This window comes from Rousettus aegyptiacus, unplaced genomic scaffold, assembly GCF_014176215.1.
Source record: "Rousettus aegyptiacus isolate mRouAeg1 unplaced genomic scaffold, mRouAeg1.p scaffold_m13_p_2, whole genome shotgun sequence".
NCBI classification, from domain to species: Eukaryota; Metazoa; Chordata; class Mammalia; order Chiroptera; family Pteropodidae; genus Rousettus; species Rousettus aegyptiacus.
In genome coordinates, this window is record NW_023416295.1 from 18,104,249 (window position 1) to 18,132,124 (window position 27,876).

The window sequence follows — 27,876 nt, forward strand, 5'->3', positions numbered from 1 at the left end:
CATTATATATAATCTGTACAGTCAGTTGAAATTAAAGGTCATAGTTATTAAGTAGAAGGATCGTCTTTGTTTATATAAAACACTTGCTGCTATAAATAGTAACAGATTCTAAAATGTCCATTATACAAAGATTTTGAATACATGCTCGTGCTTAAATGTTCTTCCTTGAATGTAAATAAATATCTATTTAGGCTGTGGAGCAAAACTGAGAACAAAAGATTGTGTTACAATGAGCACATTCCTGTCTGCAGACATGTCCTAAGGACCAACAAGGGCAAATCTATGTCTCACTGATAGCTGGGTACCAGTCAGCGCAAAAGAAAAAATATGCTTTGCTCAGAGGCTCTTACTACACAGATGTGCATCTTAAACATCTCCACAGGGGCGTTTAGCCAGGATTCAATCTTACTCATCTATATTTTTAAATAATCTCCATTTTTCCCCATTTTTCTACTGTTTTCTTATATTTTTACAGAATATACAATTTTATCACCCAGCAGCAGCTTTCCTTTGTTGTTGCTGTTGTTGTTGTTGTTGTTTTGTTTTGTTTTCTGCTGGTTGTCTTAAATTACTATTTTTTCAAACTTCTACTCATTCACTATATACATATATATATATATAGTGATAATACATATATATTATCTTTAGTCTTTCTAATTCTACTTGATTATCTTTCTCGAACACATTTTTTTGTTTATAAGCAATAGGAAGAAAACACCTCTGTCTTCATTTTAACACTAAAAAACATTCTTATGTTTAACTTTCTAGTTCAACTTCTCTACTTTTTTGTCTTCTTTAACTATTTAATCTATTGATTTCTTTTAATATCTCTCATCTGTATTTCTTCGAATTTTTCCTTGATTGAAATTTAAAGATGTTTTGTTTATATTATCGCATTTTCATTTATTGTTTAAGCTGTTAAATGTCTCGATTTTATTATTTCATTTGCATTTAAAATTTTCCCTTTATTGTCACCAAAGTGTTCTGATTTACTTTTAAGAGAAGCAACAGGCTATTGGGAAATGTCCAACAAAGGCAGTTAAAGCCTTTGTCCTTCAGTGTTCCCTGCGGCATCCCTCTGGCTTCCTTCCGTACCTAGTGAGCCTTTTCCAGAGGCTCCTCCACAAAGAAAAAGCCAGTCTCACCTCAGAACATTTAGGAGACTTTACAGCTGGAACCAGATCTGGGCGAAGGACGGCAGGGGGAAATGGGAATGGTTACTCCACTGTTAAATATTCTTCCGAAGTGGTACCTTTGAAAACATGGTAATGTTGACATGACATTTTTTTTTATGTGTGTAATGAAAGGACCTAAAAGAGACAATTGTAAAAATAAGGTGGTGAGTTACACGAAGAAGGTATCCAAACAACGAAACCCCAACCCTCTCCTTTTTGAAGGAATCAACACTGAAATGTTTTCGCCCACTGCCTAACTCATGCCTTCTCACTGAGGGTAACATGGCCCACTCTCAAGGAGGCCAAAATTGATTCATGTGGGAAGGTGAGAAAATATTAGATATTACAACGATATGTAGACCTCTGAAGGGCCATAATACACAAACAGATACATAACTGTGCTTTTATAATGTCACAAAGTGCAGGGTATAATTAGGGGAAAATGTCTAAGGTTGAGAACTTGGCTAATTTATGTTTCTGTCAAAAGAGTCCTTAAAATCTTCCATCATCTCTAGTGCATGTGACTCAACCAGAAAACCTGCCAATTCTCTTTTATCTAATAATTTGCTTCATTTCTTCATTCGTTTATCCAAGAATTATGTTTTAAGTGCCAACTATGGGTCACGAGCCATATTATGCATTAGGATTATATGGTAAAGATGGCCTAGTCCCTTTCCCACAGAAGCTGATAACTATTAGAAAATTCAGATATTCAGATATGTAAGTGGTTTGGGTAGAAAATGACAACCAATTTTTGGGATCCCATAAAAGGGGAAGGTTATCTTAATTCAGGGTATCGAGGAAGGGTTCTTGAAAGGCATAATAACTAAGAATGCAAATGTTTCAAGCAGTTGAAACAGACTACACAGCACTTGAAAGCAAGGCAAAGGATATGTTTGGAAAATGAACGTAGTTAATCAGCATGATTGATAAGGTAGATAACTTCCAAAAATAGCCCCCAAATTCTTTCTCTCACTGTGTATCCATGACACCCCACCCATCAAAATGTGCCTATTTCCCTCCTCTTATATAATGACTGGTCTGTGACCCACTAATAGAATCCAACAAAAATCACCACTCTGGGACTTATAGACCCAGGGTCCACCTAATAAAAGGAGTGGTAGCTTCCATTCATAACCTTTAGAAACCTGTAAGGCAAGCCAGCAAATTCTGCTGGGTGACAGAAGGCACGTAAAGAAATCCCACAGAATGAGATATCGTGTGGATAAAGAGACACAAGGAGGAGACTGAGACACCAAACGGTGTCAGTACATTTTCTCGAACTTTACGTCCACCAGCTGAGTGCAACTGAGTGAGTGACCTCAGCTCAGTCACTTGGAACAGAAACAGACGGCTGAGCCAAATCAATGCATAGACTTATGAGAAACGACCTAATGCTTTTGGTTTAAGCCACTGAGATCTGAAAAGGTCTGGTTGCTGAAACATGTGGAGTGCAGAGTGTAAGGACAGGGTTGGAGAGGCAAGCAAGAACCAGGTGAAAAAGGTCTCATGAGTCTTGTTAAAGAATTTAAACATTTTCCCCCTATGGACAGTAGATGCTCTCTGAAGGTCTTTTAAAGCAGAATACTGCAATCAGGATCCCATTCGACAGGTGAGGTGGGATCTTCCCCAGACGGGAAGAACCAGGGCTAGTAGCTCCTAACCAGAACAGATGCTTGAATAACGGCTAAGGCATTGCTTCCTCACTCAGTGTCTTCTTTCTCTAAGAATCCAAAAGTAAAATCATAAAGGTGGTGGACTTTTTTTTAATGGGTAACTTTTAAAAGCATCAAGTCAATATTATGATCTGTTTGTAGAAAATGGTTAGTGTCATTTGATGTAGACTTTGCATAATTATATATTTCTATTAGATAATAGAAAATATATATTGGTCTCTAACTCCCCAGTTCCTAGCACAAAGCTCCTAAAATCTTTGTAATTTCTGAAGTGGTAAGAGTACTAGGAACATCGTTTGTTTTAGAATTTGTTTTTTAAGCCCAGTTCCTGACACAGGGCTCGTGAAACCCTTGTAATTCTGTCGATGATAGGATTGCCTTTTGTTCTAAGAAGGCAAAGCTCTGGATGGGCTCCTGGGTGGCTCCTAGATGAAGACTGGTCACCACAAAGACCAAGCCATGATTGGAAGCTTTGAATTTTCAGCTCCACCTCTCACCCCGCCACCCCATTCCCCTGAGAAGGGAAAACGGTAAAAATGAAGTTAATGATCAGTCATGCCTTCATGACAAAGCCTCCATAAAATCCCAAAAGGGCAGGGTTCAGAGAGCTTTCAGGTTGGTGAACACGCCCACATACTAAGAGGGTGATAAACCCCAATTCCACAGGGACAGAAGCTCCTGTACTTGGGACCTTCCAAGATCTCCCCCGACATCTTCATCTGGATGTTCATCAGTATCCTTTATCGTATCCTTGAATAATCTGGCAAATGTGTTTCCCTGAATTCTGTGAGCCTCTCTAGAAGATTAATCAAACCTGAGGATGGGGTCAAGGGAACCTGGACTTGAGAACTGGTGTCTGAAATGGAGGATAGAGGAAAAGTCTTATAGGATTGAGCTCTTACTCTGTGGAATCTGGTGCTATCTTTGTGTAGATAGTATCAGAATTGAGTTAACTTATAGGACGCCAAGCTGGTGTTGCAGAGAATTACCTGGTGTGGGCAAAAACCTCAACACCTTTGGTGACTGGAAGCGTCAGAAGTGAAGTGTTCCCTGTAAGGTAAAGAAAACACACAGGGAAGAAACACACAGTAGAGAAGAAATGGATTTTTCCCTACATAGGAAGAACAAACAGAATTTCTCCTAAAGAATAACAAATTGTCATTCCAAGTTCTTTCTTTCTTTTTTCAGGTTCTTTTAGCTAATTATTTTATTTTATTTTACTTTACTATATTAAATGTGTATTTTAACTCCTTTAAATATTTTTTGACAATATAGACTATAAGTAAAGGTATGCTTTTCTTTCATTCCTCTAGGTTTGGGTAGGATCATAACATTTCTTAATTCCTTAATTTAAACTAGTGAGGTAAAATAATCTAAAAATATATATATATATATTTTTTAAGTTTTAAATCTCATATAACTAAATTCTTCAGGGCAATCTAAAAACTTCTAAAATTCTGCCATCTTGAAATATAAAATACTCCCTACTAAAGATTATAAAATGTCTTACCTGTAGTAATTTCCTAATAAAAGTGATATAATTTAGCCATTCTTCTTAGACCTTTTAAGTTATTTGTTATTAAGTAAACATATTTAGTATTTATAATATGCTAGGTTATTTACAAATATTAATTCACTTATATATCATAATAGACCTATGGGATATGTATAATAATAATTCTCATTTTTTTCACAATAGAGGTAAATAGAGGTTAAATAATTTGTCCAAGTTCATAGGGCTAATGTAAAGAAATAGAAAAAATAAGTTAATATTTCCCAAGGTCATAAGGTTAGTATGTAGCAGAATCGCAATTTAAAACACAGGCCAGTTACTACTAGCATTTGTAATCTTAACCACTAACCTATAGTGTTTTCCTAAATGAATGCATTTTAATTAAAAATAATTAACACTAATTGGGAATACAGATGAAACAAACACAACAATCAGTAAAGAGTGAAGTACCAAACATTCCAAAATCTCACATTACTTTTATGTAAAATTGGTAAAAAACAGTACCATATTGACAAATTTTAATGAGGATTAAAAGAGACAATGTATGAGAAGGCTTTAACATGGTGATTGCCTCTACTTCTCAATAAATCTCCATCATGATTAGTGCTGTATTGGTATCATCCAATATTTAAGGACAAATGTTATTTGATTTCTACAGTAAAGATAGACTAGTTCATATACCATTATTTTACTTTGCCTATTATTTCAAAGTTTATACTTGGAGCTAAATGACTTTGTGGTAAGGTAAATCCATAAAAATAAATTCTTAAGTGTGGCTCCTTATATAAAAGGTGAAACTTTTGAAATGCAAAAGAAAAGATAAAGATTTTATTTACTATGTACTACACCAAGGTAAAAGCCATTATTTAAATAAAAAGTCACTTTGGAAATATCCAGCTAAACAAAAATAAATTCACATAATTCTTAAATCACTTGAGTGAATACCTTACAATCTCATTTTATTTGGACTAAGTCAATGAATTAACAATATTCATAACTTCTCTTGTTGGTTTCTTTAAAAAAAATAGCTAAATCTCAAGATAACTTGCAGGAAAAATTTAAATTAATAGAATTAGTTTCCTAGAATAACTAAGATTCAATATAAACAGCGCAATATCTATTTTCAACATCTACGAAATCATTACAAATAAATGTATATTCTCTACCAAGCACAAAATGAAATATATATTCAATGTCATGTAGTAGACAACTAGATTTAAATGTACTGCAGTACACTTTTCCCAAAAGGAAATAAGATCTCAAAATTATCAGCAAGAAACTGTGATGGAGTCATTTCTCAATCATTCTTTCTGTTTATACACAGGGCAGGTCTTTCAACACATACATTTGGCTTCCTTTGCAGAGAACTGCTGGCATTATTATGGCCATTTCTGACAATGTTTTACATTAAAAAACATTAGGAAGAAACCATAAATAATTTTAGAACTAGATGCAATTTTTTAACCAAGTGATATGTTGTTTGTTTGGGTATCCTTAAGCATAAATGTAAAGCAAATGCAGGTAAATTATTTCTATTCCTAAATCACATTTTCTTATACAGTGAATAGTATCAGATTAAGAAATATTGAAAATTAACAAAATAAGGTAAGTGATACCTAGCTTATCACAGTTTTTTAGGTCCCTTGAGAAATCTTTGGTAATAGTTCGATTTGACATAATAGAATGAAACTTATAAAACCTACACAGTAGCAATGGCAGCTGCAAGAATTGTCACAGATAGAACAAATTTAAAAAGTTTAATCGAGAACTTCATACTGAGATGAAAAATTTATGGTTACCTTTTTCTTACAGAACAGGTCTTTCCCCATCCTCCAGAATTACCCATGTATTTGTGTAAGAAAGACCTACATTGTATATTTTAAACTGTATTCTCATTACTTTTGACACAGTTTAAACATACTTCCTCCTTTCCAGACCTCATTTGATGTGATTAAGACCTAGAATTATTTGGAACTAGCAGGCCCACATCCTTACTCAGGTATCCATTACTTTCTTCTGAAGAAAATATTCAGGAAGAACACTATGAGTAAAAACATAAATTATTTAATCTCTATTCCCAGATTTGACTGATGGACTCCTTTTGCCCTGTTCCTTGCAACCTCATCCTCCGCCATGCATTTCTTTTAGTTCCACAGTCTATAATTGGGTCTCCAGGTCTTAACTATTGCAGTGGTAATCAACAACATGAAAATATCTCTCTCTCTCTCTCTCTCTCTCTCTCTCTCTCTCTCAAGTTTATTTCCAGTGTACAGAAAAGGGTCTGACAAAGACAGCAGTTTAGCAGTTACCAGAGGGAAAGGCAGGGTATAGAAAAGCATTAATGGGGGTCAAATATATGGCGACGGAAGGAGATTTGACTTTGGGTGGTGAACACACAATACAATATGCAGAATTATATTATAAAATTGGACACTTAAAACCTATATAATTGTATTAACCAATGTTATCCCAATTGGGTAGCTAAAAGCATTACCTAAAATATTAATAAAAGTAAAAGTTAACAATCAATGTTCCCCTCCCAAAAGAACAGGGTCTGACACATGGTAGGAATTTAATATACAATTATTAAATAAATTAAGAAAATCAAGGAGAGAGAAGTGTGTTTGTCCCAATTCTAGACCATTTGTTCTCCTCTTACATTTAGTTCCAAGTTTAGCAATGTGGCCTAATCATGTCCTTGGCCTTGACAAAATCAATGCCCTTCCTTCTCAGTGGTGATATAACTGGAAAAGGAGGAGATTTTTACTTATTTTACCAACCTCTGCCCTATATCCTTGACATTCATCTGTCGAAGGTACCTAGAATGCCTAATTTTCCTTCTCACATATTCTTTATAAATTGAAAAGTCCTAAGTTTATGGATTCATTCAAGAATAGGCAATATATACTAAAGTTATACTTGTTGACTTTATTCATAAAAGCATGCCTCATGTTTGTCAGGTCTATCTATCCTCACTCCTCAAAGGGAGAACAATCTGGAATATAGTTTCCAAGAAAAACAGATTAGACAGGTAAGGATAGACCTACAAGGTGACTGAACATCAGCCCAGGTTCCAGGTCACAAAGGTTAGGGTTCAAAGTTACTCAGCTGTCAGATTTCAGAAACAAATCAAGAAGGCAAAACGGGTGAAGAAAAGCAGAAGAGTCAGGAAACCTGTGACCACCTTAGAAATACTTTAAAAAATCAGATGTTTGGGATCTGAAAGAAGAAAGTACTTACGGAAATGGGAGACTGACTTGAAGATACAAACAAAGCAAGAGTCAGAAACCTAGAAAGTTTAGCAAAAAAGGCAGGCCGTATTAAAAGGGCCTTTTTTATATTTCCTGAGTGCATAAAAGCAGTAACTCCAGTTACTGTGAAAGTAGTGTTTATAGCTACCTATTTGCACAGAGTATGCTATTTATGGCTATGACTGTGAGCAGGAAAATTAGATCACATGCATTCACAGAAATCATTGGACGTTCAAGCCAAACTAAATTTAAAGGACAGGGTGACATCGGGTGATACCTAGATTATAAGCGGATAATATATTTTTATAAATTGGATATAGTATTTATTAAGACCACATACAATATTTTCACTCAATCCAAGCGCTCATTATTTCAACACATACTACTAGGCACCTCCTATATGTCAGGGGCTATTTATAATGAGATATGATCTATGCCTTGAATTATGATTAAAGACTTTTAAAGAAAAATAAGGTAGATCATTTTAGATAGATTACTATGATGGCAGTTGAGAGGATAAACTCGAGTTCAAGAAACAACTGGAAGCAGAGAGACTAGTAGAAAGTTGTTGCGGGTGCCTAACTGACAGATGATGGATTTCATCAAAAATGAATGGCTCCACAACTCATTTTGAATAGAGGACACACAGAGTTAAGTGATTGGCTAAATGTGATGCTAAGTGGAAAAGAGGATTTACGATTCGCAATCACCTTAGGTGACTATGAAGATGATAATGACACCAACAAAACTGAGAAAAAGAAGGTGAGGATGGAAGGGAAAGGGGTGAGAAAAAGAGAAAATTGGTTTTGAGAAAGAGCTGCTAAGTTTGAGGTGCTCACAAGATAAGCAAGTTAAAATGTCCTATTTTATGAGGTAATCTGAGTTAATAGCGATTGCTTTGGGATATCAGTTTTAAAATTGAACTTAGAGCTTAAATATTGTTATATATGTTAGGTGTAAAAGGCCAGTAAAAATTTCATCACTTACTCTTAGATTATAAAGCACTACAGATATGAAAAAAATAATATAAAATGAGCATGACAATGTCATCCTAGTCAGAGCCATATAAAAAACTGCCAAAATTGGTTTACGATCTAAACCTATTGGCACAAGCACTAATGTTTACAACCCATTCACCATATAATTGTGAACAACAAGAAAAAAGCAAATTTTAAGATACTATTCCACATGAATCAACTTTCCCAGGGATTAAAGACAAGATCTTGGCAAGTTTACATGAGACATCCTACCAAGTAACAGCAGAAATTGCTAGAACTACTGATTATTAGTACTTCATCAAGTCTTTCCACCTCTAATATTTAAACTGAGTTATGATATATGTTTGAATATAAAGTATTTTGGAATACTAAATGAATTGTTAAAGAGAAATAGAGGTATATTGGTACCTGTCCTGAACTTTCCTTACTGACATTTTGCATTACAAAGATAACCTGTGCTTTTGACTTCCATTTCCCTTCCTATTACACAGTGGGTAATAGGAAACACCAGTGGATAGCTCAGCAACAAGGTGGAGGGAGAGATGGTTTCTATATTTCCCGGAATATTATTACTACATTGTCATTCCATGTTAATTTGACTTGCCTTATCATAATATACTCCAGTAAAAGTTTGATATAATAACTGAAAAACTTTTTGTTTTCAAAAATTAAAACTATGTCCTAAGGAAGACAAGCATAGTTTCATTTTTACCAACCTTAGTTAATAGGTAGGATTTTTATGCATTGTTGGCTCTACACATAATTGCTATATATAATTATAATATGTCCAACAATGCCTTCTTGTAGGTCACTGTGGTTGTTACTATGGATCTAGATAATTAAAACAGAATAAAAAAGCATTATAGCCCCAGAAGGGCAACTATAGGTCTCCTTCTGCGTCTATGAAATACTAGAATTAAAAATGCTTTGTGCATCATCTGTCACCAAAGAAAAGGTCTTTACATAATTTTAGCTGTAAGTTAACCCAAAAAAACAAATCAGAACAACACCTTCTAGAAGATGACAGCTGCTCAACAAACCTAAATTGTCAAAACAAACAATTTAAAGCTGGAGACAGATACATTCAAGGGCACTAAAGACAATTTGAAATAAATTGAAGCTCTACTCGCCTAATTAGGTGAAATGTTTATTTATGGACACACACCCCCAAAATAAATAGGTCATTAAAATGTGTGTTTACATTTACGGTAAATTCATGTACTCTTCCTTCTTAAAAGATAATGCCATAAATGTTATCATTATTTAATGGAAGCTAACTGATTACCTTAGTACTCTCATAGTAAACTACAAAACCACCAGATAGTAAATTACGAAACAAAACGAAGATAATCTTTATATTATATAAAATGTTTTAAATTATTCTGTACACTACTTATAAGTAATGATTACAAATATTATTATCTGTGTGCTATTATTATGCTAAGGAGAATTTTCTCGAAGCTTCAAGAAGTTCTAAGTTCTGGCTATGGGAAAAAAAATGGCATAGATGATAGAGGGTCTTTTCATCCTTCTGGTGACCAAATCAAAGTTGTGATGGAAACAAGGAGCAGCAGCAAAGAAATATCGCCTGGGATCTGGATAAACAAGCCACACAACTACAGAGAAATCCAAGATAGCACCCTGCAAAGGCAGAAGGTAGGACGGGGCGAGGATGTGGGGCGGCTGAGTGAGACAGAGGCTGTGGCAGAGGCAGCAGCAGCAGCAGCAGCAGATGTCTCTTAAAGGGGCCTTGTCCACGAGCGGATTTTTGTAGTGATGGACCTGCGTGCTCTGAGCACCGGTGCCTATTTGACTGCAGGCAGGGGCCACCAGGGACTTACGGGGAGATATTGTGGGAGTGAGGGTTGAGGCGAGACATGCTCAGTACAGAAAGACAAGTGGCATCCATTGTTCCCTGTGGAGCCCTCCTCACTCCTAGTGCATGGACACAGCACTACCACAGCTGTGACGTCATCAAATTGGATAACGAAGGTCGCTCCTCCCAGAGGAATCCCTGAAACCCCATCTCCCTCAACTTGGGCCCCACCCAAGCCACATCTAGGTGTCCCCTCAGTGAGTTACATGCGCCTTGATGAGCAACGCCTAGACTCACACTGGAGGCAGCTGGCCTTGGTTTCTAGTGTGGCCTTTGAGGCAACTACAAGCACTGCATCTGCAGATTGCTTGCTGAATCTTGACAGGTGGCTCTGGGGGGTAGAGGCTTGGGCTACATTTGGCCTGCAGCTGAACCACTCTCAGGATTGTTTCCACTGGACACCTACTTCACAAATCCACATGAATAAGACTGGGAGACTTGGGAGCTTTGCTTAGGACATAGAAACAGACACAGAAAGGCAACCAAAATGGGAAGCAAAGAAGCAGAAACCATATGAGAGAACAGAACAGAGATCCAGATATAATGGAGTCAAGTAATCTAACAGATGCAGAGTTCAAAACACTGGTTATAAAGATGCTCAACTTTTTGGAAACAGAGAGAACTCCAACAAAGAGAGAAAAATGGAGATGGAGACTGTAAGAGAGAACCAGTATGAAATGGAGAACGCATTATCTGGCATGAGAAGTTTTTTTTAATGGAATAAACAAAGTGAATAAAGAAAAGGATCAAATGCCCTATCTAGAGGACAAGAAAGCCAATCAGTACACTCAATCAGAATGGTAAGAAAAAAGAGGCTAAGACTATAAAGATGATTTAAGGAGGATATAGGACACTATTAAGGCTCCAAATATTCATCTGATCAGCATAAGTGAATAAAATCAAGATGTTACACAGCTGTCTGAAAAAAATAATAATAGAAAACTTCTCTAACCTGGTGAAAGAAGTGGACATAAAACCCCAGGAAGCTCAGAGGATTCCAGAAATCAGGGATCCAAAGAGGCATACACCAGCACATATCATCATTAAAATGCCAAAGGTTAAATACAAAGAAAAAAAATTAAAAGCAGCAAGAGAAAAATAAATAATTACGTATAAAGGAACACCCATAAGACTAGCAGCTTATTTCTCAAAAAAAAAAAAAAACAAAACAAAACAAAAAAACTATGCAGGTCAGAAGGGCTTGGCAAAAAAATATTCGAAAGAATGAAGACCCAGTATATACAACCAAGAATAATTTATCCAGCAAAGCTATCACTTAGAGTTGAAAAATAGACCAAAAAAAAAAAAAAAAACTAAAAAAAAAACAAAGGAATTTATCACCACCAAGCCAGAATTATAGGAAATGTTAGAGGGACTTCTTTAAGAAAAAAAATCATGTACAAAAAAACAAGAATAAAGAATGGTAACAATTACATTCCTATCAATAAGTACTTTAAGTGGAAAATAATTAAGTGCTCCAACCAAGGGATGAAGTGGCTAAAAGGATAAGAAAACAAGACCTCTACATATGAAAAGGAAGGAAATGGAAAAAGATATTGCTGTAATGAATCTAGAAGGTATTTAAGTTAGAAAGAAAAAGATAAACACTATATAATTTCACTTACATGCAGAACTTAAGGAATAAAAAGAACAAACTAATCAAAATCAGACTCACAAATATAGTGGACAATTTGGTGATGGACGGAGGGGAGGGGGGTTTGGAAGGCTGAGAGAATGGATGAAGTATTAAAGAAGTACAAATTAGTAGCCGATGGGTGGTCACGGGGATAAGATGCACCGCATAAGGAATTCAGTTAAGATTAATACAATGGCTAGGTGGAGGTTCAGGGGAGGGAGGGAGCAATTGGGGGGATCATTTTACTAACTATATAAATGTCTAACCAATGTACTGTATACTTGAAACTAATTTTTAAAAAATTAAATTAAATTAAAAGAAGTTCTAAGTTCTTCACCTTTGATAATTCAAAATTTAAATATATACTTTGTTCTAATATGTTGCTTGTTTGAGAAATATAAACAACAGAAAAATTACAACATAATTTAAGTTTATTATTAATATGCATTATAAAATACCAGTTAAATTCCTAGTTAAATTTTTTGAATTTATAAAAAGAATTTAATATCTAATTTGAAAACTCACATTTTAAAATATAATCGGTGGTTTTTTGAAAACATATATAAAATTTATAGCCGAAGCAATATGCCTTACATTAACCTAATGGTAAAAAATTATACTTCAATAATGTCCTTTTTTATTATTATTATTAAAAGCGACTTAGTCGTTTTTTCTTTGTTTCTAGTGTCTACTTCTATGGAAGTGCACGGGATAGTACAGACATGAACCTAAGTACTTCCCTGGTGGCACACACACTTGTGAACTGTATTTCCAGCACAGTGTAAGGGGCCCCATCCAGATCCAAGTCCACCAGGCCTCCCAAACTTAATGCACCCAACCCCAAGTGCCAAACATGCTCCTCCCTTAGTCTTTCCATCAATATTAATAACTACTCTACTCTCATTTGTTCTGACAAAAAACCCTGGAATTATCCTTAACTCCTATTTCTCTCTCTCTCTCTCTCTCTCTACCCCCCACCCACCGCTGCCCTGACACATATACATCCAGCTTATCAGAAAATCTTGTTGTCTCCCTCATTAAAAAATAAAAACCTGACCACATAGCCTCTATACCACTGTCATCCTAACTCCAAAAAATCTTTATAACTCCTTAGATTATTGAAATAGTTAATAACTGTTCTGCTAGCTCCTACCCTTAACCCCTAGAACAGTCTAATTTCCACACAGCAGTCAAGACCATCTTATTGTTCCATAAATCAAATTGCATCATTCTTCTCAAAATCTAATAGGTTGCCAAAATTCTCAGAATAAAATTCAAAGTCCTCTGTACTATAATCTGTAAGGCCCTAAGTCCAACCCCTTCTGGTCCAAAATTGCCTAACTTCATTTTTCCTCCCTTCTCCAAGTCGACTTACGGTGTTGATTCTGGACTACTTGTGGAAAAATTCTGGGCATGTTCCCACTTCAAGGACTTTGGATTGGCTATTTCCCCCTGACTCTCTCCCTTATTTATCTGCATGTCTCACTTTCTTATCTACTTCAGAAGGTTTTCGTTACATGTCACCTCAAAACAGCTCTGGCCGCTCTCTTTAAACATGCTTTATGTTTCTCTACAGAACTTATAATCATCAAACATACCACAGCATATATGTGTTCATTATTGGTTTATTACCCATTCCCTGTAACAAATATAAGCTCCTTGGGAAAAGATTACTGTGTATTTAGTTAATTGCCCAGAATAGTGCCTGATAAATACTCAGTGATATTTTGCTAAATGAATGACTGAATATGAAAGTACCTTCAATCTTTCTTTTAAAAAAATAATTAATCTTATATAGCCTAACATTTATTTTCACAAAAATATAGTGCATTAGTCAGGGCAATTAAAGCAGTACCTTGGGCAAAGCTTGATGAAGGTTGGGGAACTCTCCAAGCCAACACATAACACTGGGATCCATGCTCCATTAACATGTGGCTCATCCCTTTCCAAGGCCTTCGATTCCAGCTACGAGGATGAAGACAAAGAGAGCAAAGAATCCCAGTGGAAGTCTTAGGAGTTAGTCCTGGAAAGGGTCAGAATCAGTCACTCATCTTAACTCACTTTGGAAGGCTGGGAGATACAATCTTCCAATGGGCCCAGGGAAGAGGAGACCAGATGGGCTAGCATCTAGACAGTCTCTGCCACATATAAACTAGGAAAACACTAACATTTCATTTTATCTTTTTGAGTTTTATAAAATACTTTAAAATGTATGCTGTATGCCTACTGAGAATCATGCCAGAAATAAAGGAGCATGATGGGACTGAAAGTGACTTAAAGAATGGGGAGTAAAATATTGGTTACATTTTATAGGAACTGTTTCTCTAAGGAGGTGACATTTGAGCTGAGATATCGGAGATAAGAATAAGCCAGGCATGCAAAAATTGGAGAAGTAACAACACAGCAGAGGGAAAAGCTCGTATAAAGACCTGGGCAGGAATAAGCATGGCACGTTTGCAGAAAAGTGAGAAGACTAGGGTATCTGAGGGTACGGAGCAATGGAGGATGGAAGAGCATGTGTCCAGTGCCAAGACAGGTAGGCCGCAGTCTCCATTTGCAGAGCCCGGGAGGCTGCAGTAAAAAGTTTGGATTTTATTTTAAAACAAGGAGAAGACATTATTGTATTCAAAGCAGGAAATGTTATAATCCGATTTATATTTTCAAAAGATCCCTTTGGCTACTGTGAAGTGAGTGAATTAATAGGCATTTGTAACAGTATGAGAGATGGCCACAGTAACATTGAAGGAAGCAGAAAAGTGTTAACATATTCTGGAGGAAGACCTATCAGACTTATTGGTAGATTTAATGGTGGGAATTGTGGGATAAAAGAATAAGGGATCAAAATGACTCCTGGTCTTTTAAGTTGAATAAATTCACATAAGTTCACATTTTCCTTTGGGAAAAAATAGAGATGATTAGAAGACCTAATTTTCTGGGAGAACAGAGTTTTTTTCTGACATAATGGTTTGGAGAAGCCCAAAGACATCAGGGAGATGTCCGTGACAGGAATGCACTAAGGGAATTATCGACATATGAATAGCATTTAAACCCTGAGAATGAAAGAGGCCACTCGAGAAAGTGTAGAGTGTGAGAAGATGAAGCTGTGAGGCTGAGCCCAAGGGCCATCTCCGAGGAGGAGTATGTCAGAAGAGGTGCAGACCTCTGAGGACTCTGAGCAGGACAGCCCTGCAGTCAGCAGTAAGACCAGGACCATACAAATGATGCGAGTTGGGGAAGGAAAACAGGGCTGGCTGGTTGTACTGACAGCAGCTGAGAAGTGGAGAAAATGAGAACAGGTAAGTAAGTGACCAGGGGTGGTGAGCACGGAAGTGGCCAATGACTTACAAGAACCGTTTCGGAGCAGAGAAAGGGAACTCCACTGGAGGGGAGAAGGGGAAGAGCAGGTGGCGGCTGGCAACTCAGGCAGCAGTTCCGCCAATCCTTTTAGTGAAAGTGAGCGGGGCAGCTTCTGAGAAATAGCATGGTTTCGGTGGGGGATTGTCTGGTCCAGAAAGAATTTACTTTTTAAATTAATGGAAGTTATTGCAGAATACAGGCTTATATCCTGTATAAGCAGAAGAATGACATCTACCTAAATCAGAAGTTAAACCTCTCTTAACTAACCTGATTTAAAATCCTTCTGATTCTTCGACCTGTAACATTACATTCTATGAAAATGCAAATTAGTAAGATATTAAGAATTTTTTTAATTATGTGAAATTTAATATTCATTTATTTTATAATCTTGTTAGAAAAACATAGTAAAAACATGATTTAATAAATCTATTTTTCCAGAAAAAACATATAATTTATAAATTCTGCACTTAAATCTGATTAATTATATTATTAGTTAAATTTAAAGCAATTTTCCTAGGCCATGCTTGTCAGGGGAAAAAAGTAATCTGGCTAAACTCATAGGTCATATAATTGCACATTACTGACAACGTGTATGCCCAATTGTAAAAACAGAGACTATTTCCTTGGTATTTTGCTTTAAAATAATGCGTGACTTATTAACTGCTTTATAGTTTGCTTTTGAGTTAACTTGATACAAATTCTCTCTAATTCTCTCTCTATAATTCTCAAGACTTCTCATTTATGCGTGTGACTGACTGTGTGTATGTATGCAAGTGTGAGAGAAAGAAAGAGAGGAAAGAGGCAGGAGATTGGGTGGGAGAAGGGAGAGAGAGAAAAATGGGGACAATAACAACTGCCTTATACAAATACAAAGGTCAGAGATAATATTTGGAAAGCAGCCAAATCCTGGCATTTATAAACATGGGCTATTGTTATTACTAATATCTTTCATTACCAATACCATTAGTATTGTTATATTGATGAAGTTAAGAAATGTATCTATATACCATAAGAGAACTTTATTTCTGCTGATGGTAATTAACAAACAAAAATAAATAAATAAATTCACAGTCATTACAAAACAAAAACCTTTTTTTTAATTCCTTAAAGAAACATATTTGAGTCAACGAAGATTATATTAAAGACCTATAAAGTACGAAGTGTCTTTGCGTGTATGTGGGAGGGGAGGAGTGAGTGGTTTGGTTTTAAAATTAAGAATAAGTAGCTGTTTGTCCTGTTCATTTAAGGCATCAAATATGTGGTGACAGAAAGAAATTTAACTACGGGAGGTGAAGACACAATGTAAATATATATATGCCTTACTGTTAAAGTATAGAGCTCAAACTTACTGGATTTCATTAACTAATGTCACCATAAAAATAAAATAATTAATTTAAAATATTAAGAATAGGGAATATGAAATTATTTGAGACACTAAAAATTTACAATAAATTTTACATAATGGCTAGTTAAGCATTGGTAGTATAGAATGAAAGTATAAAGAAAGCAGAATAAAATAGTTTAGAGAGAAATAAATGCATGACAGAAAAAAAACAGCAGCATACGGAAGCAGAAACTGAAATCAACTGGAAATAAAGAAGACAGGCAAAAAAGACCCAAGTAAATAAGTTGTCCCAAGGTCACAACTTAATCTTCCTTTGAGGTACATTACTCTAGAAGATTAGTGTTTATTCTTTCTGTTGGTGATCCATTCTTTTTAACTGCCTACCTCACAATACTAGAGCCTTCTCTTCTAATGGTAGTGAGATTATGACAGAGAAATTATTCCCTGAGTTGCAGCAGTAGTTAACAGGGTGGCTGTCTTTCCAAAGGCTGGAGATAAATTAAGCTAAAATCCAGATTTTGTCTTTGACTGAGAGTTATATGTTTCCTTGTTTCTCTTCTCATTTCCATTTAATAGAAGCTTTTCCTTTAACTTACACTTAACTGTTAGATTGACCAACCATACCATTTTCTCTGTAAAATATAATAGCTGTGCTCACTGCCTCCCAACTGCTCAGAGCTCTCAGACCAGCACAAGCTACCCCTCCAGCCAAGGTCCAGGATTACAAAGAGTCAAACGAAATGGTTCCTAAGTCTTTTTATAGGCCAGTTGTATTTGCTACTGTAATATAATTAAAGATTAGTCAAAATGATGAAATATGAGTGTGACAAGAAAAATTGCTATTCATAAAAATTAAATTAATGCTATGGAAAGATATGGGAGATCATCTTCTGAGTGTCTGAAGTTCTTGTTTCAGATTACAGAACCCACAAAATTGAAATTGTAGATGAGCCATTACTGGTATAGTTTATGCAAGAAGCATGGTGCAGAATTCTAATCAACAGTCACTTAAAGAAAAAGTTATGGCCTCATATCAAAAGACTGGCATGTGAATGCAAATGCACTGTTTTAAGTAGCAATAGAATGCTTAAGGTATGAATATATCCATTTTCATCATTCCCTTTACTAATAGAAATTTTCAATTCATTAACCTACTGGTTTTGGTCACCAATAAATATCTGCTGTGCTCTTAAGTAAGTACAGTACCACAGACAACATTCTTGCTACATGGAAATAATCAAATCAGGTTTAGAAAGTAGATTACACATATAGTCATCAAGAGCAGAGGAAACTGCAAATGCAAAAAAGAAAAAAAAATACCATAGGTAAATACATGTAACTTATTACAGTTGGATAACATCCTATTCTGACACACTTACCTTCATTAAGTATAACAGAAGCAATTACATAATGTTTACCATATATATTTTTTTGTACAAATCTTACATTTCTTGAAGGTTGATGACATAAACTTGGGACAAATACAAGAAAATAGCATTACTTACCAAAGCCATAATCAAAATGATATATCCATGATAATCTACAAAAGCTGATCGCTTAACAAAATTTTAATGTACCATGGAACTATAAAATAGAATGTACTTTTACAGATTCTCCACAGAAATATTTTTCTCAAAACCTCTGAATAATGGTATAAATTTTACAAAATTTAAAATGTTTCCTATAAATATAAATATGAATATTCATAAAATAATGCTTTCTAATAAATACCAGTGTTTTGTCTTCAAGCCAATGTGATTATGGTTCATGAAACTATGGTCCTCAAAACAAAACTAATGATTTGTCAATGAAAAAAAAATGCATATGTTGGCAAAATTTTAACTAAATAAATAAAATGCATAGTTTCTGAGATCCCATCTTAAAATAAATCCTACAAACCTCTCAAAAATTATTTGTGTTTTGTTTTAAGCCAGAAGAACAACCTCTACAAGAAATATGCACAATAGAGTACTTAGTCTGTACTGCCACCAACTGCCTAAACCAATTATTTTTAAGATTTTTGCAGCAGCTAGAAGCAGATTCTTTCACTGCTGTGATAAGTAATTTGGAAACAGGCTAAGAGCGATCCACTATGACCATGAATGGCTACAAGAGCACCCCAATTTAGACATGATAATAAAATCTCAAAGGTATTATTAAAACATCAAGAATCCTACCAGCTCACTGGAAGTTCATGAAGTCTAAATATGTTATTCAGCTTGTAGTCAAGTTTTGCTGGACAATTATTTTCTTTACATAAGTACAGGTTTGGATTTGATTTCATATCTGTGGGAAATTCTGAATCCTAGAAAAAAAAATAAAGCAAGAGCTGTGTATAAAATAGCCAAATCACTGTACACTTGATATTGTCTTATTTAATATTTAATTACAACATAAACATTACTTTTATATTCCCTCAGGATTGATCTTAAGTCTTTCACTTCCTATTTTATTTTTCAGAAAATATGCAAAAAAATAAAATTTTAAATCAGGCACATGTCTATTTGTATAAGTCTAAGCTTCATGCTATGTGATAAAAATTATTTGAAAACCTTCTCTTACTGAATTATAGTGAAGCACAATATAGTGTTTTCTTCTATTATTCAAGTATCCTTTTTTCAGTAAGTTTCCATCCCAACAATAATGTCAACAAAATGTGCAATCATCCTTATACTCCATTTGTTCTCTATAATGGTAAACTTAAAACTTTTTCATTGGGTAACAAAATATTTGCTAATTGATTATGGTTTTCTCTTTTAAATCTGAGATCACAAGGCTAATTTAAAGGCACCGCTGAAGGTAAATATTTCTGTCATAATCATTTTAAATCTCACATATATTAGAATCCACTTGTGTTGTGCTACTCAATGCCTTTCTCACCAAGCAAACTCCAACTAGAGATCAAAGATCATTTTTCGGTCCATGAGGTAGGAGTCTCTACTCAGTGGAAAGAAGATGCGCTATAAATAGACACTTAATTAACACTCAGTGATGGATGGATTAATTGCTCGACTCTACAAGAAAAGGAAGTAATCAGTCCCCTTACATTTAATGCTTTTAAACAGTCTTTAGAGAGGGAGGCATAGCATTCATTTGTGCACTCATTTATTTATTCAAAAAATATTTACAAGTGGCACTTTATCCAAACATTATTCTAGGCATGGGGAATCCACCAATGAACAAAGCAAATAAAAAGTCTTGCCCTCATGGAGATTGCATTTCAATAGGTTCTTTAGTATATACTCAGAGCTGAAAAATGATAAAGCCAGTTTTCATAAATAAAGTATTTTTCCGATTACCAAAGTAATACATATTTATATAGAAATTTCATGCATTTCATAATACCACAAAGAAAAAAATTAAAATCAATCTTATTCTCACTATCCAGATGTAATTACTGTAGTTTAATAATTTGTCTGCATCTTTCCTTAATTATACAAAATTGAGATTGGGTTCTATTGAGATCTACTCTCCTCCAGTTTTCACTTAATATTGCATCACTGTATTTTCACATTATTTACTTTGCTTTGAAAAAATGGTAAATGCCATATTTTGTTGAATGTTCATTTCTGTTTCCCTTATGATTATCAAAGCTATGAACAGTTTTCTGTCTATAAGTCTGCTCTTCACTGATTACATCCTTAAAGCAAAGTCCTAGGAGTGTAAATAAATAATATTTCAAATAAAATAAATATTTATCAAAAAACATAACACCTCTTCACAAACTGTTCTTCAGAAATCTTATATGGATTTATACTCCTGCTGGTCATAAAGAACTATGTGCAATTCACCACATCTTTCTTAATAGTGTGCATAAGCAGGCATGAGACCTATCTCACCCCCCCACACACACACATACACTCTTATTTTAACTAATTTGTTCGATATTATTTGACTAATGCTTATTATTGGGTGTCTATTCCAAAATAGGCACTTGTTTCAGCTCTTACAAAATATCACTAAACAAGACAGACAAAATTCTCTACCTTGTGGAGCTTGCATACTAGCTAAGATTAGACTGTGGACAATAAAAATAATAAACATGTAAATTATAACTGTAAGGTAAGAATGCTATGGAAAAATTGTGGCTGATTCACATTTAAAACTGTATTTCATTTACATTTCTTGAATTACTTGATTAGGTTAAACTATTTTTGAATTTCTTATTTCTTTTTGTATTCCATTTTTTTCCAAACTGCATATTTATGCCTTCTGTCCATTTTTTTTTTTATTATGATGGTACTTCATTTTAATAATGTAGCTTGGGTTGGAAATGGAGGGAGAGTAGATTATTATATTGGAAAATATATTAACATGAATTAGAATCCAGTCTTATATAATTTTTGATTATATGAAAATATCTAGAACCAGAAATGTATTCTCTACAATGATTTCCATAAGCACCAGTCATTGTATAAAATTAATATAGCGAGGCAATAATAAAACCTAATTAACTAGGTTAACAAAAACCTAATCAACTACAACCTATTTAGTGTAGCTTAGAAGACTATAGAAAAATATAATAATAAATGAACAATTTAAAAGGCGATTTACAAGAGCAGCAAAGGTCTAGCATCAGCAATCTTATCTAAATATAGATGTACTTGCAGAGGCAAAACATAAGATCCCTTATATCACCCAGCCTATATACTGAAACGCTGCAGGAGACAATAGCCAATAAATGGGCATGCTGGATCAGTGAGGTGAAATATGATATACATAAATAAGGAAAACGCATAGAGAACAGAAGAAGTAAAATAAATCTTAAAGCAATTCTTTCAAGGTACACAACCATTAGAATTGGAGGGCGAAGCTAAGCTCTCAATAATATGCTATGATAGATTAATGGTTTTCAACTGACTACATATTGAAATCACCAGGCAACTTTTAAAAAAATACCAATACCACTGGGTCTTACCCTAGACCAATTAAGTAATTATTTCTGAGGGCGAGGCTCTGACATCGGTATTTCTTTTAAAGCTTTTCATATGAAACAGAAGTTGGGAATGGAAATCCTGGCTTTCCCTAGTGATTTAGTTCCACTACATTCTAGTATGTGAGTTTAGTCGAGCAGTTTAACAAGCTTTCTAAGCTGTATTTTTTTCATCTGTAAATCACAACCAAAATCATATGTGAGGATTAGATGCCAAGCTTTCATCATGTGCTTGGCATCTAATAAACCCTTAATAAATGTTAGCTATTTCTATGCATATTTTTATTATCGATGCAAATAGTGGCACAAGTCAATTTCAACCAGATAGCAAATTCATTATGAGTTATTTCATACTCTACTTATTTATAAAATATTCTATTTTAATCAAATATCAGACTTAATATTCTCCAGGGGTATTGATTGAAGCAGACTTTAGTATAATATAATTTGCTAGATTTTCAGTCTCAGAGCAAGTTAACTGATGGCTACGTCTATTCTAGGATAAATAAAAGTTCTTGTTTCACTAGCCAGTTGGGATTAAATATAGTCTTGCTGCTTATATTGAAAGAATGAAAAGCATGATGCGTACCTTTCTCTCAGTGATATATCAGTTAGGCGTCTCCTATATCTGTTCTGATTGGGAAGCCAACTATGTATTTGGCCTCCTTCCCACTGAGTCTCTTAGGTACCCAGGTTTCTCCCAGATCCTATATCCATGCCGTTTGATTCATGTCTGCTTCTCTATCTTGTTCTTTGTTTTCCACTGAACTAATCTCCATGGGAATTACCCAGACCAATTTAACACCTGAAGTTCAAAATTATTCACTCAGGTATGTACCGAACACTTAACTATCTACTGTGTGTCAGTCATGGTAGTATAAGACCACAAATATAATGAGAATACATTCCTTCCATTCTAAAGACTCACAGTCTCTTGATGGAACAACATAAAGAAAAACCACATCAATGAGAAAAAAGCTAGAGTAAAAACATGCAGAAGATGTTAGGTAAAGAAATAAGCAAAACTATTAGAATAAAGTAGATAAAATTATCATTAATTTTTAATCTGTATTTTTATAATATTAAATATTATAATCTAATAGTGTTTCAGTATATTGATTTTTAAAATCATACTGCTACTCTTGTATACTACATTAAATAGAATGAGGTATACGCAGGGCTGATATAACCCTAGCTCACCAGTATGCTCTGGTCGGTTGCTAAAATACCAAAAGATATACATACTACTTGGAAAACAGCTGAGCACATCCTCTATGCTCCTCCCACCACCACTACCTTAGTCTCTTCTTTGGGTGCAACCCCTCGCCCCTGAGTTATTCACCATTGTGCCCTAATTAAGGTAATTCATGGCACTCCTAGGCCTCCAGGACCTTCCTCCCACCAGAGATCTAGCACATACTCTGATGACATCTATCATATACTCTGAATGGTCAGTGTCCATGCTATAATAGTTATTAAATATTTTGAATACTACCCTGAATTCTAAACAGGTAAATGCATATACATGTTATATATATATATATATATATAAAATACACATATACATATTACATTTTTGTTAAGAGAGAAAATTTTAACAGTGGTCATCAGTGGCTGATGAGAAGAGAACTTATTACTTTTTATATTCTACCTTATTTTATTATTTGAATATTTTACTAGATGTAGCTATTGTTTTCACTTGTTTTCAAATTAGTAATGTATGTAAGGAAACTAGCCCTGCATACATTAAATGCTGTCAATGTGCAGCTAGTATTTTCAAACTATGGTTTAACTAGATACGATACAGTTAAAAACCTAGATTTAAATGACTATTCTAAATAAAATAAGTTTTGCAAGTGTAGCAGACACCGTTAAGAGTTCTTCTACATTTCCCAGACTCCCCTGCAGTTAAATTGAGTTAAAGTGATTGGGTTCTGTGAACAGGATATGAGTAGAAATAATGCAAGCAACTTCCAGTCCTAACCTTTAAACCTCCCAATATTGTTCACCATTTCTCTTCCTCTACTGCGATGACTTTAAAGAACTATGTCCTGGATGGTGTAGTTCAAGATGGCTGCCCATATCCCTGAGTCAATAAATGAAAGAGAGACACACAGAGGAGTCATACCATCCACAGGTTAAGAATAAACCTTTGTTGTGAAAGCACTTGGGATTTGGGGCTTACCACTAGCAGTGGCTAATACTGTTTATACTGACCAATACAGTTGGAAAATGATGATGATTAATCATGGGCATTTACATTAAGTTTTTTAAAATACAAGGTTAATAGAAGAATGTTTTAAGATAGACACTACATAAAATAAACACATTAAAACAAATTTTAATGTTCTTTTTGTCTCCTTGTCTTAAATTTCCACATGAAGAGGGAATTACCAGAAATGGAAAAATTTTGTTCAGGCTTCTGTGCCCTCATTATTTCATTCATCACTCAAGTAATCCATTGCCTGCTGACAAACTTCATGCATCACTACTTAGGAATGACTGACAGCTGACATTATCAGCAAGTTTTGATTGAGCTAATTGACATTTACAGTCTAAGTATGAAAATGAAAGTGAGTCAGGGAAAGTTTTCCTTACTTACTTATGTATTTGTTCAATTTCTTGACCTTTATGTTTGTTTGCATTATCGTGGCCTTAGATTTTGAGGAGAAAGATTATACTTGCAAAATACTGTTTTCACATGTAGTTAAGCATTTTTGATCTACTATTCCTAAAGTATCTAATTATTTTTAGTTTCTATTCTATGTGACTATATCGAGCAAAACAGTTTTAATGCATCATAAAGCTATCAGCGTCATTCTTTGACCCATATCAAAACAGACTAAAGCAGAAAGATTAACAGAATAGAATGCGCAATCAGTAAACTCACTTGGAAACTCCTGAAATTCATTACACTTTTAAAGTATATTTCTAGACTAAACTACATATTTGTGCCATAAACTAATAGAACAGAGATTGAAAATTTGCTGGATTTAAAAACACAGGGAATTATGACTAGATGTATACTTTCTCTCGGTATGATATTTAATGCATGCATTTGTCTCTGGTGAGGTCCCCGGGGTGTTGGGTTCCTTTGAGGTGTGAGTATACATTTTCAATGACTGAAGTCATCAGAAGATTCAATATGGATTATTCAATAAAAGTTATGCAAATTGGTTTAATTATTTGAGAAGAAAAGGTAGACTACTGCTATCCTGCTCCCAAATTAATTCCAGATGGATTAGCATTCTGTGTTAAAAAAAAAATCATAAAAGAACCAGAAGGGACATATAAATATATATATAATCTTGAAATACGGAAGCCCTTTTTAATCATAACATTAAGGAAGAAATCAGGAAGTAAAAAGTTACATTCGATTACATATTTTTTAATCTTATAAAACAACAAACTGCAAGAAAAATGTTGATATGTTAAAGTAATAATATAATTACATACAGAGATTTTTAAATCAATCATAAAAACAACTCTTTAGAAGAAAAAGGTACAGAGATTGTGGATACACAAGTCACCTATAAAGTAGTCAGTGAACATGAAAAAAGATTCAGTCTCACCATTAATTAATTAATACAATTAAAATAACACATGAGACAATATGCATTTGTGAATTGATAAACTATATTTTTAAATGATAAAATTGATGAGGAGCATTAATACAGATACTCTCATATACTGTGAGTGGAGATGTAAATAAACATTCTAGAAAGAAATTTGGCCATATGTACCAAACATATTTTAAAAATGACTAAATACCTTCTATCAGTAAGTCTATTTTTAAAAATGTATTCTAAAAAAATATTCAGACCAATGTGCTAGGATGTATATGTAAATATATCTCTGGACCATTATTTATTATAGTGAAGTACTTAAAACACCTAAATTCCAAAAAAAATATGGATTGGTAATTGAATTATAGAACACCATGCATCCAGGCGATAGGATCTAGTTAGCTATTATTATATTTATAATGAATATTTATGGACACAGAAAAGTATCCACATAACATAGAGGACATATGTGTGTTACATCTCTCTCTCTCTCTCTCTCTCTCTCTCTCTCCCCCCCATCTCTATACCTATCTATATCTATATAGATATGTAGAGATCTATATAGATATTTATATATAAATGTACAACTAAAAAAAAAGTTTGTCAGAATACTAATAGTAACTAACTCTGTATGCTGCTTATTTTATTTTGTATTCATTTCTGCATTTTTAAACACAGCTGGATTGCTTATCCTTTCAGTTTCTCTGGAAGTCATTCTCTGGTGGCTCTGTAGTCTTCAGGAGCCTAAACAGATGCTAATCAAAATCCAAGCAGGATTCAAGGAGGTTGTGGGATCACTCATACAGTATCTAGTTATTACTTTATGCAAGGTATTAATTATATCTGTTCACCCCCCTCCCCAGTTTTAAAACAGGTCACTTCATTATTGTAAGAAAATGATTATAGCATCTTTTAAAATTCTATTTGACACAGAAATGTAAGCAATTAATTGAAACATGACAAAAGTCAATGAATTGGATATTTGCCAGTAAAGGACATAATCTATTTAGGTTTGTAAGTAAGGTAATTTTTCACCAGCATTTATATTTGAAAATGAATGATTTCTAAGCCTTTATTAATTATCCTCATGTAGCAGCACTTAAACTAAAATTGATAGACACAGAAATTTCAATGACTTTTAAACTATACCTCTCTCACTATGATTTTCACTTAAACAACTGTGTGATATCTATGACACAGAGACCAAGAATAAGTTTTATAAAAGTTAAATTTGCCTGAAGATATATCTGACTGGCTAGAAATCGCTGAATTGATGACTTGTCTAGTTGCACTCACTGCCTAATATATTCCCTACTCGGCAGGCTTCCAAAATGAAAAATAAGCATGCATTTTTGTAATTGAAATTGCAACACTTAACTCAGCTATCTTATCTTGAGTTTAATGCTATTAAATTAATAATTGCAATTTAATAAAAAAATTAAGCCATCTAATTTTTCATTTTGATACAGCTTGTTATGCAATAATGCAAATATCTTAAAAAGTATCGATTATGTATTACATGTAAAATAATACTATACAACAAATCATAACTTTTGTTTTAAAATTATTATAATCGCATAAAAGTGTTGCAAACTCAAAAACATTCAAAGGGAAGATGAATTAAATAAAGAGACAAGTAGCAGAAAGCATATGGACGTTAGAAAAGTACACCATAATAATGAAACAAGAGACAGTTTATGTCAGTGTGACGTACTGAAACAGAGCTAGACAACAGTTTATGCAGAAGTCAAAAATAAAGAAATTTTTGTAACTGGTGGCTCTGTTTTCAACAGCTATACTAAATCAGCAATTAATACTTTCACCCATTTGACTTATGGCATTAATTAGAAAATGTCAAAGATTTTCTGATTAGTTTTGTTGCTAGAAAGTATGAATAATTATTTATCTCTCTCCTTACTGGTCTTTTATCTGCTTCCATTCCTCAAAGAAAATACAAAACTTTGTTACCTCAAGATTAAGTTATTTGCATTGGTGGCTAGGAGGACATGCCTAATATTTTGGCTCCAAGTGATCGGCATCTGTTTGCTTCACATGTCCAGATATAAATGCAAGCCTATGCCCAAAGTGGTTTCATCTCAGCCAACTGAAGTTTCACTGGCTATAGATATCATTGAGGGTGATCTGTGTGTGGCTCGGTGACTTACAATGTTATGAGCTTCTACAGTAAAATAACTAACTGCTACTCTGCATTACTTAGGGTACTTGCTATTAAAATGATCTTCTGCAATATTTATCTTCTTTTTTGTTAATATACATTTCAGTGTCCTTCTTTGCATTTTAAATAAGGATGCAGGTGTGACTATATATAGCAGAGTCAGACATCCAAAAGTGAGGCAACAGGAAGATAATTCAAATTAATGAATCAGATAGGCATTGAAAGATATACATTTAATACATAGATAAATTCTTCACTTCATAGATACATAGAAATCAATTTGTCCCCCTTTCTTTAGTAAACATAAAATTTTTTTGGTCTTTCTTGGTCCCATTTTGCCCCTTTTGGCAAAGACATGAGTAAAATATATAATT

General features: G+C 34.2%; 1 protein-coding gene across 4 annotated transcripts in view; it reads right to left on the reverse strand.

The window, feature by feature from the left end:
* The window catches only part of SPAG16 (sperm associated antigen 16), a 695,163-nt gene that overhangs the window by 578,956 nt on the left and 88,331 nt on the right, over window positions 1–27,876 (reverse strand). For all 4 annotated transcript variants that reach the window (XM_016150047.2, XM_016150046.2, XM_016150049.2 and 1 more), the window contains one exon: window positions 19,005–19,132. In XM_016150047.2, coding sequence (XP_016005533.2) covers window positions 19,005–19,132 — 128 coding nt within the window. The remainder of the gene's footprint in view (window positions 1–19,004; window positions 19,133–27,876) is intronic.